Below are 12,619 nucleotides of genomic sequence, written 5' to 3'. Positions count from 1 at the left end.
TTCTAGTTGGATGCAAAGAGCTGCCTTGGAGCTGCCTTGAGTCTCAGGGATATGCTGCATTCCCAGATTGAGGGGATCAGTAATCCTGCCCACAGCTACTCAGTTCCAGCTTCAGACAGTGGTCTCTGCCTGAGCTTGCCTAGATGGGATGTAAAGACTTAACTCCCACTGCTCCCTCCACCTCAGGTGCTGAAGGAAATGGAAAGGGAATTTCCAAAGGGACTCTCACTCTAGCTGAAGTGTCTGGCCCCTTCCTGGGGATGCTGCTGCACACAAGCTTCTTTAGGGGAAAACAAAATGATTAATTTGAATTTATTCCCTTGGAAATCCAACAAATTGTTGAGGTCTCATCTCCAACAATTTCAAAGGAGCAAAACCAAAGGGAAAATTCTTCCCCCTGCTACACACACACTGCTCAACTATTTCAGGTGGAATTAAGTTGAAGGAGGGGCAAAAACCCTGCAGGGTGAACTCAGTAGAGGATAACAGAAGTACACTATTCCTAGAGCATTCTTCACACAGGTCCCCACAACCACTATGCTTGGGGAGCTCTAATAAATAGCCTGAGGCAGGGGTGAGATGCCCAGCTCTGTTGCCATTAAAAGAATTGCTCCAGGCTAGAAGAGGCTGAAGAAGCACAAGGTATTCAGCTCATGTAGCAGGACAACTAAAATGCTAGTAACAGATGAGCTTGCAGCTGTGGCCAGCCAATAGAGCTCTTACCAGTGGTTCTTGCAGAAAGATTTGATCTCCTTGAGCCATAATACATCCCTCCAGTTTGAGTGGAGGCAGGAGGTCTGGCTGGGGCAAGTAATATTGCTTTATCTGTTACAGAAAACAAGAAATAAAAATAACCAGTTACTTGGTAACTGAGCCTCTTAGGATGTTTGAAAAGAGAATACAATAATCTTTGTACCCCATTCTAGAGAGCAAAGCCTGGCACTGTGATAATGGGACTGCACGAGTATGTGAGCCACGTCATCTGCTCTACTGGTGACAAAAATCCCTTCTTGAGCTGCTCCTGTACCTCTCAGCCAGGACACATCACTGCCCTAAAACAAGATTAGCTGACCACTTGCTGTTGTGTTGCCTCAAGTGACATCACTTGCACCCCACCTGCAGTGTTACCCCTCCTTTAAGCAGTGAGGATCAATTGCTGCTGCTGCTATAGAAAGTTATAGATACATAATGGAGCTATAAAATTTTACACATTTACACCAACTTCCTATTAAGTGCCCTCTGCTACCCAAAAGCTGTCTTGGCTCTGATCATGTTCCTTTCTCAGACCCTATACTGTCATGGGAAAGCTGGAATTAGTCAGCATGAACTCTATGGATGATTAAAGGGAAGAAAATTACTTGTCTCAAAGAAAGCACAGCCTGTCCAATGGATTGAGGAAATGTGATTGTCTTGTTGCCATGAGCAACACTGCTGGGGGATGAGTTAATCCTCCCAGATCCTACAAGGACTTGGGTATTCTCCCGATGGGAGGACAGCAATAATAATTACTGTGTCAGCACACATCCTTGGGGAAGTTTGGGAGGGTAACTGCTGTGCACTGCTAAGGAACAGAGAGAGCACAAAGCACTTCTCTGGGCTCACACTTCCCACAGCACCTAAGAACTGAAGGGTTGGAAAGGGCTCCAAGAGATCCTTCCACCCTATGACAGGATATGAACCAGTCTCCAGACATTTAGCTAGTCTGCTCTCTCAGCACAGCAGGGATTTGAACACCTCTTTAGGGAAGTGTCACAGCACTTAAACATGTTTCCAGTGTAAGGGAGAATGATTTCCCCAATATTTAACCTGAATTGTTTGCCATACTGGTTGAAGTGCAGAATTCTTAGGGTCCCTGCAGCCCCACCAAGGAGCAGAACTTTACCTGGGACAACAGTGTTTCCATTATAGAGCTGGCCAGCTGGGAGTTCCTGCGAAGGACATCATAAAAACCCTGGAGACAGGAAGGAAGGACAGGTTGGCTGACACAGCAGAGAAAATGAACCACAGGCATAATAAGTTGGCGTCATAAGACAGCAATGACACTTTGGCACCGCAAGGAACCATGAGGAAGTAACAATGTGCTCAGTGTACAACTCCATACCTGGCAAAGCAAAGGCACCATAGAAAGAAGGTATGAATCAGAAAGAGTATGAATTTCCTCACAGGGGCCCTCTCACAAGCTGTATCTCCCTAGCAGCAGTGGCAGAAAGCCCAGAGTGACTTTCACTGCTATTTAACACTAGCACAAGATCCAACTTCAAACTGTGAAATCCTGCTTCAAAGGCAAAACAAGCCAGTGGGGAAACTGTAGGAGGCAACAAATCCTGCAGACTGAGAAAACTCAGTGGATGGATAAAGCAAGCACAAGTTTTCCAGCAACAGCAATGAACACACCCAGAACTTGCAGCTCACCAAAGGTCAATCCAGCCCAAGACAAGAAGGAAACAAAATCTCTCTGACCTGTACAGGTTGTTTCTGAAGGTGGTACCCCATGGTTATAACACAATTTAAGATATGCACACAAAAACAGCCCTTTATAACAGGCCTGTCACAACAGACCTAATGACAGCCAAGCTTTTATAGAAGCTTGGAAAGGAAGAGGAGAAAAGACAGATCCCTGATGCAGTCTCTAAGGAAGTTTCTCCATACTCTCCAGACAGGGTTTTCTTTGAAGCCCATAATTAACTCTCAACAGCTCCACATCTACCCAATGCCTGTTATACAACTTGTCCTCACTGGGCATCAAACATGCTTTCCATTTCCTAGGCCATACCACAGCAAGACAGACTTTGACATATTTTTGCTCTTCAACAATGCATGAGCTGAAGAAGATACATCAACCTGTCCTTGGGTTTATAATGGTCAAAAAAAAAAAAAAAAAAAGAAGCAGAAAGATTGAAAACACAGTACACATGTCACATCAAGAACAAAACTTTGCTGAAAGGCTGTTTTTCACAATAACATGATTGTCATTTACCTGCAGCTACAGAAGAAACAGACCACAGAAGAGCTTGTGGCTGTTTAAGATACTAAAGAAACCATGTTTACCTCATATAACATGAGTCGAACGTCTGCTTGCTGGCTCAAACATCGCCTCAGGCTGCCCAGGATTTCAAGGCAGAAGGCCTCATTAGCTGCAGAATTATAGCAGGCATGAACATCTGCCTGGACCTGAGAAGGAATATTAGTCACGTTATTCTGGTTAGAATATCACAACACAGGAGCAAGGTGATAAGGGTCTGGCCCCTGAACAATCACTGAGTTTGTCCTTGAGCTGCCAGGCTCCTCATCACTGTCATGGAGCGGTGGGAATGCTCCCCAGAATACTGGTGCTGTAAGAGAGAATGACTCTGAGAAGCATCATCTCTAGGCCAGCTTCTCTTTGCATATGGCACTGCTCAAAGCTTTCCTTCCAGGAGGGAAATCCTCACTGGATTTCCAGGACTAATCCTTACTAAAGCTGTATTTCCATTCTGGGGGAACACTCCCCTTTTGAGTTGTTTCAAACAGTGCATATTAGACACCAGAATGTCTTACACATCCACACAAGGACTGCAGAACAGCACTTACCTGAGTGGCACCAATGGCCTGGCTGCACTGGGAAGAGGATAAGCTGCCCAGAATCTTAAAATTTCTTAACAGCAGCAAAAAGCCAGCAACTGCAGCTTTACGAGCATCGAGCTGCCTGGGAATCAGGACAGGAAAGAAGGTTACATAAGGAAACATGGAGGCAAGAAGCTCAGAAGCACATAAAATATCAACTCATCAATGAACAAAAAGCCACAAATAGAGTGACTGGGGACAGTACAACTGTATTTCCCAAAAGGGCAGCACAGTCCCAAACAGTCAACAGCTTGGCAGTTTGCTGGGAAGTCCCTTGCTCTACACTCTCACAATATTCAATTTTCTTTCTGTCCTTACAATGCTCACTCTCAGGGAGAGCCTAGGCCAAGACTCAAGTATTAAATGGCCCTTGAAAGTTGGGAGAGTCTCACAGACCTCAGAGCTGGAAAATTCCTAACCTGGTGTTTGCTTTGCTCACAGAAACCCCAAATCTTTCCCAAGACCAAGTCCTTTGCTTTGAATAATGATCCTAAATTTTGAATTCTATATTCATAGCCAGGCAGCCAAAATCCAGTCTATAATCACAGCAGGATGGTTTGCTCAAAGCATTACCAAGACAGCTCCTTGTAAGGGACCAGAAGGAATGTGGCAGCTCAGCATTATGATGAGGTTTCCTTCCAGACCCTCCCCTAGCACCTGGATGTACTCAGCTGTGTTAGACACATGTTGGAATTGGTCTTAATTTTGCCCATGTATTTGGAGTTCCCAACAGCTTTCTGAACTTGCAAAGCCCTTTCATTCAGCTGGGGGTTGGGATTTGCATATCAGTTCAGTCGAGCTGTGACTATACCACAGTTCTAGGCTAAATGCATAGGAGATGTCACCACATAGTTATGGGAAGAACACAGTAAGGAGACACTTAGCCTCAACAAAAAATACTTCTGCTCCAAAACCATGAGTTGTAAAAATTTTTTCAAAAAATCCTCTCCCCACCTTACCTGGAAAAGATAGCTTTTTGGAGAACAAGTATCAGGGAGTCCCTCACTGACATGCTGACTTTGAGCAGAGGCTGGAAAGGAAAATAACCTTTGGAGAGAAAAGCACTAAGGCATGCCAAACCCTTGGGGCATATGAGCTCATCTTCCTCAGGCCCATCTGGCCCTGCATTTCCAGTACTGTCATCAGGACAGTAGGAGAACCAAATAATTTTAAAATAGAAAAGAAAACCCATAGAGCTGTAGCAATGAGACACCTTAGCAGGTTACTGAGGACACAGTGCAAGGGTTTGGGAAAATAACTGTTATCCCCAGGTTGGATAAAGCAGGTTAAAGTTAAAACACCAGGGCAATATTTCAGGCCAGGCAAAGAGGAATACTGACATGGAGCTTGGAAGGAGAAAAATCAACATGACAGCTACAGCTGTTCAGCTAAACACTGCATACTTAGTTTTCTACAGTGTGCAGCATCTGGGCATCTTCCAGATGAAAGGTCAGCACAGAGCAGTTTTGGTCCCATGCCAGACCACACCATATGCTTTTTGCTAGAGGGCACATGCAAATCCATGCTTGAAGAACAGTTCCATGCTACACCGAACAACCCACAGCAGAGAATGAAGGCTTATTTGATGAGGAGGGTTATCAGATCATGCATATAATTGTGGCCCAGAGCTGTCACTGGAACTAAACAAGCAAGGATATCCACAGAGAAATGAGAAGCTTTACCTGTACTGCCCGGAGGAGCCCTTGCACTGTGTCGATGGGCAGAAAGGACAAATTGTCAAAGGTCTCTGTGACTTTGGAGGATGAAGTCTGAAGCACGAGAGGAGCAGACACAACAATATTGGACAGCAAGTCTGAAAAATAAAAGGACAAAAAGAACAGCTGATGCCAAGGGGCCAGAAAAGCCTGAGCAGAAGATGTCTGTAGAGCTAACAGTTACAGACTAATCAAAGACCTTCCATTACACAGAGAGGTCATGATAAAATGAGCATCGAAAAACTGAGTCTACTGCAGGCACCAAGAGTTAAAAATGCTCCCAGCTCAGCTGAAGGGCTTCACCCCACCAGAGGGCACTGAGGTGCTGCAGCACTGACATCCCAGCAGCCCCAGTGGCTCCCAAGCCCAAGGACAAGGCAAGGCTGGGAACGTGGAACAGGCAACTGACTGATGATTCTGACTTTCTGTGCGTCAGCTGTTCCATGGCAACTGCTTGCAAACATATTTTTCACCTGTGATGAATACAAGGCAATCTGATGCAGTTGATACCTCAGTCAGAGGAGACAGAACAACTGATTTTCTTGGCTTCAGGTCACTTCAGTAGAAGCTTCAGAAGCCAAATCACATCCTGGGCTGCATGCAAAGCAGCTTGGCCAGCAGGCTGAGGGAGGGGATTCTCCCTCTCTACTGCACTCTGGTGAGAGCCCCTTGGAGTACTGTGTCCAGCTCTGGGGTCCTCAGTAACAGCATAGGTTGCCCAGAGAGCTGGTGGATGCCCCATCCCTGGAACATTTAGGGTCAGGTTGGATGGCACTCTGAGAAACCTGGTCTAGTGGAAGATCTCCATGCTTATTACAAGACTGTAGACTACAAGACCTATTAAGGTCCCATCTAACCCAAACCAAATTCTGTGATTCTATAATGTGTTTTCAGGAGCTGTGCTGTGACTGTCAACAAAACAGGGCACATTTTTCTCACTTTCCTGTTACCTATGAAGTGGCTGACAGGAGATGCTGCTTTTGTGAGGACTCTGTTCAGGACCTGCTCAAGAATATCACTCCTGATGGGCTCATGAACCTGAATGAGAAAGTAAATAAAAATCAAAACTTTTAAGATATTCCTGTATTTCATAGCACAGGCATTGCACAGTACAAAGCAAATCCAGATCTGACAGGTAAGCTAGAGTGGTCACCAGAAGTCTCCTTTCAGCTAAGTCCACACAGACTGATTAAGATTTCACCCCAGGACAATCAGAACCAGCACATCAGGGCACACACAGTACACTCAGAACATAATTGTTCCAATCATTTACGGAATGAAAATTTACCAATTTGGTGAAGACAAATGGGTTTCAGTCCCACCTTGTCAGATTTTATTTGTACCTCTCAATTTCTCTACTTTCTCTACCTCTGCAGTTTCTTGGAAACTGTAATAGGGATTACATAAATATCATGACAGCTGGAACAGATCACAATTAGATCTTCAAGAGGATGGCCTCCTCCAGCTGGAAAGGGGCAAATAGGAGACAAAGTCTAGTATTGTTTGCAAAACATTCACAATGGATACAGCAGGCAAGGTTTTGACACCATTTACCAAGAGAGAATAAGAACAAAGTTGTTCTCCCCCATCAATAAAACCCTCTCCAAAACATACACTACCTTAAACGTTTCCAGCAGGATACTTGCTCCCAGTCTGCAAGCCTGCTGGGCTGGCATTTTTGAAAGGCCATAACTGTTATCAGCAGCTTTTCCTCCAAAGGGCTTTTTTGGTTCATAGGATTCCATTAGGCTGAAGCCAAGATCCACCAGGCCCTGAGTAACATGGTCCCAGCCAAATGCACTGGGGGAAACATGAAATGGACCAGGAAAGAAACAACTTAGTCACAGAAAAGTTTAGACTAGAGCAGAGGTAAAATCTGCTGCAGTCATTCCAGGGCCCAAAGCAGCAGTGAGAGATACTTGATGACAGCAGGGAAGGTGACATCCCTCACAACCCCCTGTCTTTAGGCTAAGGGACAGCTGCTCAGCATAACAACACTTGCAGTCCTGGTTCTCTATCAGAATTCCTTTCCAGCCCAAAGGTTTCCTCACCATGGGGAATGATGTGCCCTCAGGTGTTATCTGAACAAAATAGTAGGCTACAGTAGGGATTCACAAGTATCCTACTGATCCCAAGATCTTCAAGTTGGAAAAAAAAGAGAAGAGGAATTCCTCCCATCAAACTAAAGGACAGCTGGTGACAAACCAGAGCTATCCCACAGGATGTTTAAAGGACTAACCAGTGAACCAAATTAAACAGTGAACCTATTTCTCATCCATGGATCAGAACACAAACTACAGCCAGCAGCATGACTCACGCTGCAGATTAGGACCTGATCAGTTTAGTCCTTTGTACCACCAGACCCTGAGATTTGAGGTAGAAGGAGCAGATTTATACAGCCGCATGTTGTTGGTTCTTTATTTTTTTAAATTCGCTAATACAAAACTGGGATAAAACCTTTGGATTTTGACACTGATCCCTGGCAGCACATGGTCAGAAGTATTTAGCATCCCAGAGTGTTTTAGCAAGGCTGAAACTCTCCCCACTCCCAAAGCCCATTGAATGTGCTGCAGCACGTGGCAACAACTCACCTATTTTTCACCACTTCGAGAATGACAGCAGTTACATCATATTGTTGAGGAAACAAATCCTGCAGAAACTTGGAGGCCTGAAGGAACTGCAGGTCCTTGCAGCTTCTTGTGATTGATGTTTTCAAGAAATCAAATATCTGGAACATAAAATCATTATGTGTGAGGAAATGATCTTTGAAATGGGACCTGTATAGTCTTGGGTATGTTCCAGTAAGAGCACTGGCCAGACACAAGTTCCAGTACAGCCTGCCAAAAATCTTAACTCACTTCTTTGTCAGGACAAATACACCAGTCTCATTAAGTGCCTCAAGGAGGGTAACTTGCTGCCAGATGCTCTTCATGTGGCCACCACAAAGCCAAAACAGAAAAATAAGACTGCTTTTCTTCTCATCCTACAATACCAGCCCACAGGAATCAATGCTCTGGAAAATTGTGATATTGCTCTGGGGTCTTTTACAGTGTTCAGGAAAGTACAGCCTAACAATGATCTAATTGCCTATCCACGAGCATCCTGAAACCATTTTAAGCCTAATTCTGATGGGACTATGACCTAACCATACTTCCTTTCCTTTACAGGGAGTGCAGAGTGCATGCCCATGGAAGTTCTCTGCAAGCTTATCAAGCACATACCTGTTCTTGCAGTCTGTGTTTTACAGCAACTGAGAGCAGAAGAGCCACGCTGAAGGGACACAGGGCTCTACCAGGGTCCTTCTGTTGCTCAGTCTAGAAAACAGCAAGTAGCACTGAGAAAGCTTGTGATCTTCAACTGAAGCACCCCACAAGTTCAGGAAGCTGTTAGGCACACGTCTCTTCAAACATATCACAGCACTTGTTAAAGAGAACATCACTGCCACCATAAAAATTATTAAATCCATTCTCCACATAACCAATTAAGTTTTTAAGCCCTGCTTCAATATCTTCAAGAACAGTGCCTGCTCTGTCTTTGCCATACCTTCAGATGTCTAATTAGCTCCTCACCCAGATCCTGATCCAGGTTGATGACAGAAACAATGTGGAGGATCACAGTGCCTTCCACGTGGCGGAGCTGCTCCAGGGGCATTGTGGCTACCTCAAGGTCCACTGACCTGAAAGTTTTACCAGGAAATAACAAACCATCCAAAGCCAGAAATCATTTCTTATGGATTAAGGAAGATGTTCTTGTACAAGGTTTAACCATTCAAATTCAAGGCGCCCTGGGCAGGACCAGTGTGACCACAAATACCCAGGTAGTAAAGAAAGGGGGTGATAGAGCAAGAACTTACTGTGGAACCTTCTGTTCTTCCTTTTGTCTCTTATCCAGCTGATTGAAAAAACTGATGATTCCTTCCAAAACGGTCTTCTTACTGCCCTGCAAGGCAGGACATTACATTAAGCTACTGCAGTATCCCAGGGAACAACACTCTATTCCCATGCCTATCACAAATCTCAAGGTATCCTTCATTTCCCTCCATAAATTGCTAAAGCAAGGGAGTGTTCCAGTGTGGCTTACTTCCAGATTTCCAGTTTGCATATTTCTTTTGACTGCATTTATTTCTTTTGACTTATCAAAGAGCTGTAAGAAACTCGAGCTCCCAGATGTTCTGACCGTTCACTTCTTTTTTTTTTTAAAGTTGTTATTAATTAGAAAGGATCCTTTATGTTTTAATCAATAGGGAAGGCTTTCAAACTCCTAGCCTTAAACCTAACAATACATTTTGGCCAGTAGACCCAAATAACCCTCTATAACACACATATCGTTTGTCTTTGGATCATTTTGGCATTGACTTGGTCACAAATGAAGCAAGCAAAAGACCCAGATCACCCTGTCAAAGAGCAGAGATGTCCCTGGCAGTCTCTGCTCTGGAGAAGAGCACAGGAGATGACACATTCCCAGTACAAGTCAGACTACAGCCCAGTAGGCAATCACAGTGCAGGAGCTATTATTATAGCATGCAGATCACAGAGAGTGAGCAAAACCACCCTGAAAAAAAGCAATCCTCTCTGCTGTCTGCTAGGTCTGTGCTCATCCCTGAATTCCCAAAGGTTTGCTTCTTTTCCCACAAGGAAGACCAAGATAGTAGAGGGAGTTAGAGGAAACAAAACTTACTCATGTCCTGAGCATGTTTTGGGAACAATCAGAATCCCAGACAAAATCCAGACGATAGATCAATCTAGAAATTTTTCTTTTTCTGATAATATAAACTTAAGGGAAATCCAGCTCCCGTGAGCTTTTACCTTTGCAGAAAGCAGCAGCAGCTGATAGACCAGAGGGGGAATTTCCTGCAGGTCTAATTTGGAGAACATCCTAAGGATCTTCTCCACCACAAACTGCAGCTCCTCTCCTGATAGTGGAATATCCCTGTTGAATCAAAGATTCTTATTCATTAATATATTGTTTATTTGCCATAAAAGCCATGATGTCATGCCCAGCCCTTGGAACATGAGGGCCCAGCTGTATTTTGTATCCAAATGGATCTGGTGTGGATGCTCATCAACCAACCATCCATGGGGCTGTGCCTGCTCTAGTCAGACTTCCTTTTTGTACTTGCCACAAACTACTTATGGAACAGGACACAGATATGACCACAGCACAAGTCAGTGTTGACACTGAAGGGAAAAAGAATTACCTGAACATGTTGGCCAGATGTATTACACACTGAGGATCCCATCTGGTAAAACAAAGATATGTTGGAAGATTGAGAGCAAGCAGGATTATCATTTAGCTCTTCCCTCCCACACAGTTTTTCAAAGTCACCGTTTCCCTGTTACATTCTGCTACTAAAATCAGAAGCCAGATTTCCACCAGAAATCATCAGCACCAATCTAACCACCCAGATTTACACAGTTCTGAACTGCCCCAGCTACTCTAATAACAAATACCAGAAAAGGAGAAAAAACAAGCACTTCCTGAGACCTGTTTATGCAATGATCTCATAAGATCTGGGAACAGGGTGCTCTCTTGCCTTCCCAGCTAGAGAAGACACTGTCACAGAGCCACAGATTCAAGGGTAACAGGACACACAGCTCATAGTGATGCATTTTTCAAAGCACAATGTGAAACACAATGTTTTGCTACATAACCAAGAGCTGGCAGATGTACATACTTGCTGGAGCAGAGGGTATTTATCAGCTGTTTCTTAAATTCTTCTGCATTCAGTTCACCTGAAAAAGCAAAAGCCTCAGGAGCTGATTCCAAAGGAAGGGAGGACAAGCTGCAGATGAGGAGCTGATAGAGTTTACCTTTCCCATAAGCCAGGTTCTCCTTTGAACTGGCCAGTGCAGTGAGAACAGTGGAAAACAGCTCCAAGGATTTCCCATTGGTCAGGCTGCCGCCTTTAATAACATCCACAAAGAGGTTGGCAAGCTCAGCCAATGCATGGCCAGGCAGCTGGCGAGCCTGGGAGAACATACAGCAGGAAAGAGCCTGAGGCAATGCACAGAATTCCACATATACATCCAAATTGTCATCAAAAACCAGCAGAAGACAGAATTTCTTACAGTGAAATGCTCCCTTTAAAGGAGAATTCATCCCTAAGATCTCTGTTGTGTACTCTCCTTTACAGAACAGAGCAATAAATGGAGATGATGTGATTACAGATTTGCAGTTTTAAGCCTAAGACTAAATATCTACAGATAATCAAATTCACACACAGAGCCTAAGCTAACTTACTCCAGGGAAGATGCATGGAAAGGACACAACTCATTTTCCTCAGCAGCTCAATGAAGTATCTCAATTTACATATTAAATTATATCCAGCAGAGCCCAGGAAAGCCAGCCCAAAGGAGCTTTACCTCCAGCATCAGCAGTCCTATGATTTCAGACACCTTGGCCAAATGCAGGTCCCCTGACTCCACTAGTGGGATGCAGTGCTTGTAAAGCTGGAGTCTCCTGAGAACACCACTTCTCTGGGAACAGGGGGAGCCTTAGAGCAAGCAAAGAGAGGGACAAAAGAATAGGAAAAAACGTTATGCAAGTAACAACATGTTACTAAAGTACAGGAAGTCAGCAGGGATAAACTGTCACCTGGCTGCAACTTCCTCTTTTACCTATCTGACAAAACAAATAAAAAACCTCAGAGCACAGAAAATGAGATATTTGGCTAAAGCACCCTGTTATCACACCCCTGTGGCTCACCCAGCCCGCTGCCGGAGATCAGGAAGTGTCAAAATGTTGAGAAGAACCAGCTTGGCAATTATTTCTCATCCACCCAGCTCAGTCCTACTGCAAAGTACCTAAGGGCTCTCAAAAGACAATCCCGCTCACCACGGGCTCATGACAGCTCCATGTCCAGTTTGCTATCTCCCCGCACGTATTTCTGGATGTCGCGTTCCCCTGTGACAGCCCTGACGAGCGGCTTTTTTACCAAAAGTGAACTTCCCTGTGCTGCGGAGCACGGGCTGCACCCGCCGGCAGCGCAGCTCGGACATCACCCACCTTTGAAGATGCCTCTCAGCAAAGCCGCTATCTCCCTCCCCTTCAGGGCCTGCCTGGTCACCATGTCGCCCAGCTGCAAGAGAAGGGGACGCTGTGAGCCCGCCCAGCAGCCGGAGAGGCACACCCCCGCTCCCCGCCCGGCGCACCTCGCTCTCCGCCAGGCCCTGCAGGGCCTCCTGCAGCCGCTCGGAGCTCTCCTCGGCCGCCAGCGACAGGATGCGCTGGGCCATGGTGCCGCGGGCCGCTCGGCACCGCCGGGCCGCAGCTCCGCACCCCCGAAATTCCCGCCCGGAAGC

The 12,619-nt window shown here is 45.3% G+C and overlaps 1 protein-coding gene across 2 annotated transcripts in view; it reads right to left on the bottom strand.

Moving 5' to 3' along the window:
- The window catches only part of FANCI (FA complementation group I), a 23,811-nt gene extending 11,192 nt beyond the window's left edge, over window positions 1–12,619 (bottom strand). For both annotated transcript variants that reach the window (XM_085070440.1, XM_085070441.1), the window contains exons 1-19: window positions 12,470–12,619; window positions 12,324–12,396; window positions 11,681–11,811; window positions 11,129–11,285; window positions 10,993–11,050; window positions 10,516–10,557; window positions 10,124–10,247; window positions 9,172–9,257; window positions 8,862–8,994; window positions 8,540–8,632; window positions 7,910–8,046; window positions 6,938–7,118; window positions 6,269–6,356; window positions 5,286–5,416; window positions 4,563–4,633; window positions 3,571–3,685; window positions 3,049–3,171; window positions 1,883–1,951; window positions 724–825 (exon numbers count right to left, since the gene is read on the bottom strand). In XM_085070440.1, coding sequence (XP_084926566.1) covers window positions 724–825; window positions 1,883–1,951; window positions 3,049–3,171; window positions 3,571–3,685; window positions 4,563–4,633; window positions 5,286–5,416; window positions 6,269–6,356; window positions 6,938–7,118; window positions 7,910–8,046; window positions 8,540–8,632; window positions 8,862–8,994; window positions 9,172–9,257; window positions 10,124–10,247; window positions 10,516–10,557; window positions 10,993–11,050; window positions 11,129–11,285; window positions 11,681–11,811; window positions 12,324–12,396; window positions 12,470–12,553 — 1,998 coding nt within the window. In that variant the 5' untranslated portion in view covers window positions 12,554–12,619. The remainder of the gene's footprint in view (window positions 1–723; window positions 826–1,882; window positions 1,952–3,048; window positions 3,172–3,570; window positions 3,686–4,562; window positions 4,634–5,285; window positions 5,417–6,268; window positions 6,357–6,937; window positions 7,119–7,909; window positions 8,047–8,539; window positions 8,633–8,861; window positions 8,995–9,171; window positions 9,258–10,123; window positions 10,248–10,515; window positions 10,558–10,992; window positions 11,051–11,128; window positions 11,286–11,680; window positions 11,812–12,323; window positions 12,397–12,469) is intronic.

The sequence above is a fragment of the Lichenostomus cassidix genome, chromosome 10 (assembly GCF_008360975.1).
Source record: "Lichenostomus cassidix isolate B80296 chromosome 10, HeHo_3.0, whole genome shotgun sequence".
In the NCBI taxonomy this organism is placed as follows: domain Eukaryota; kingdom Metazoa; phylum Chordata; class Aves; order Passeriformes; family Meliphagidae; genus Lichenostomus; species Lichenostomus cassidix.
This window is presented reverse-complemented; position numbering and strand designations above follow the sequence as displayed.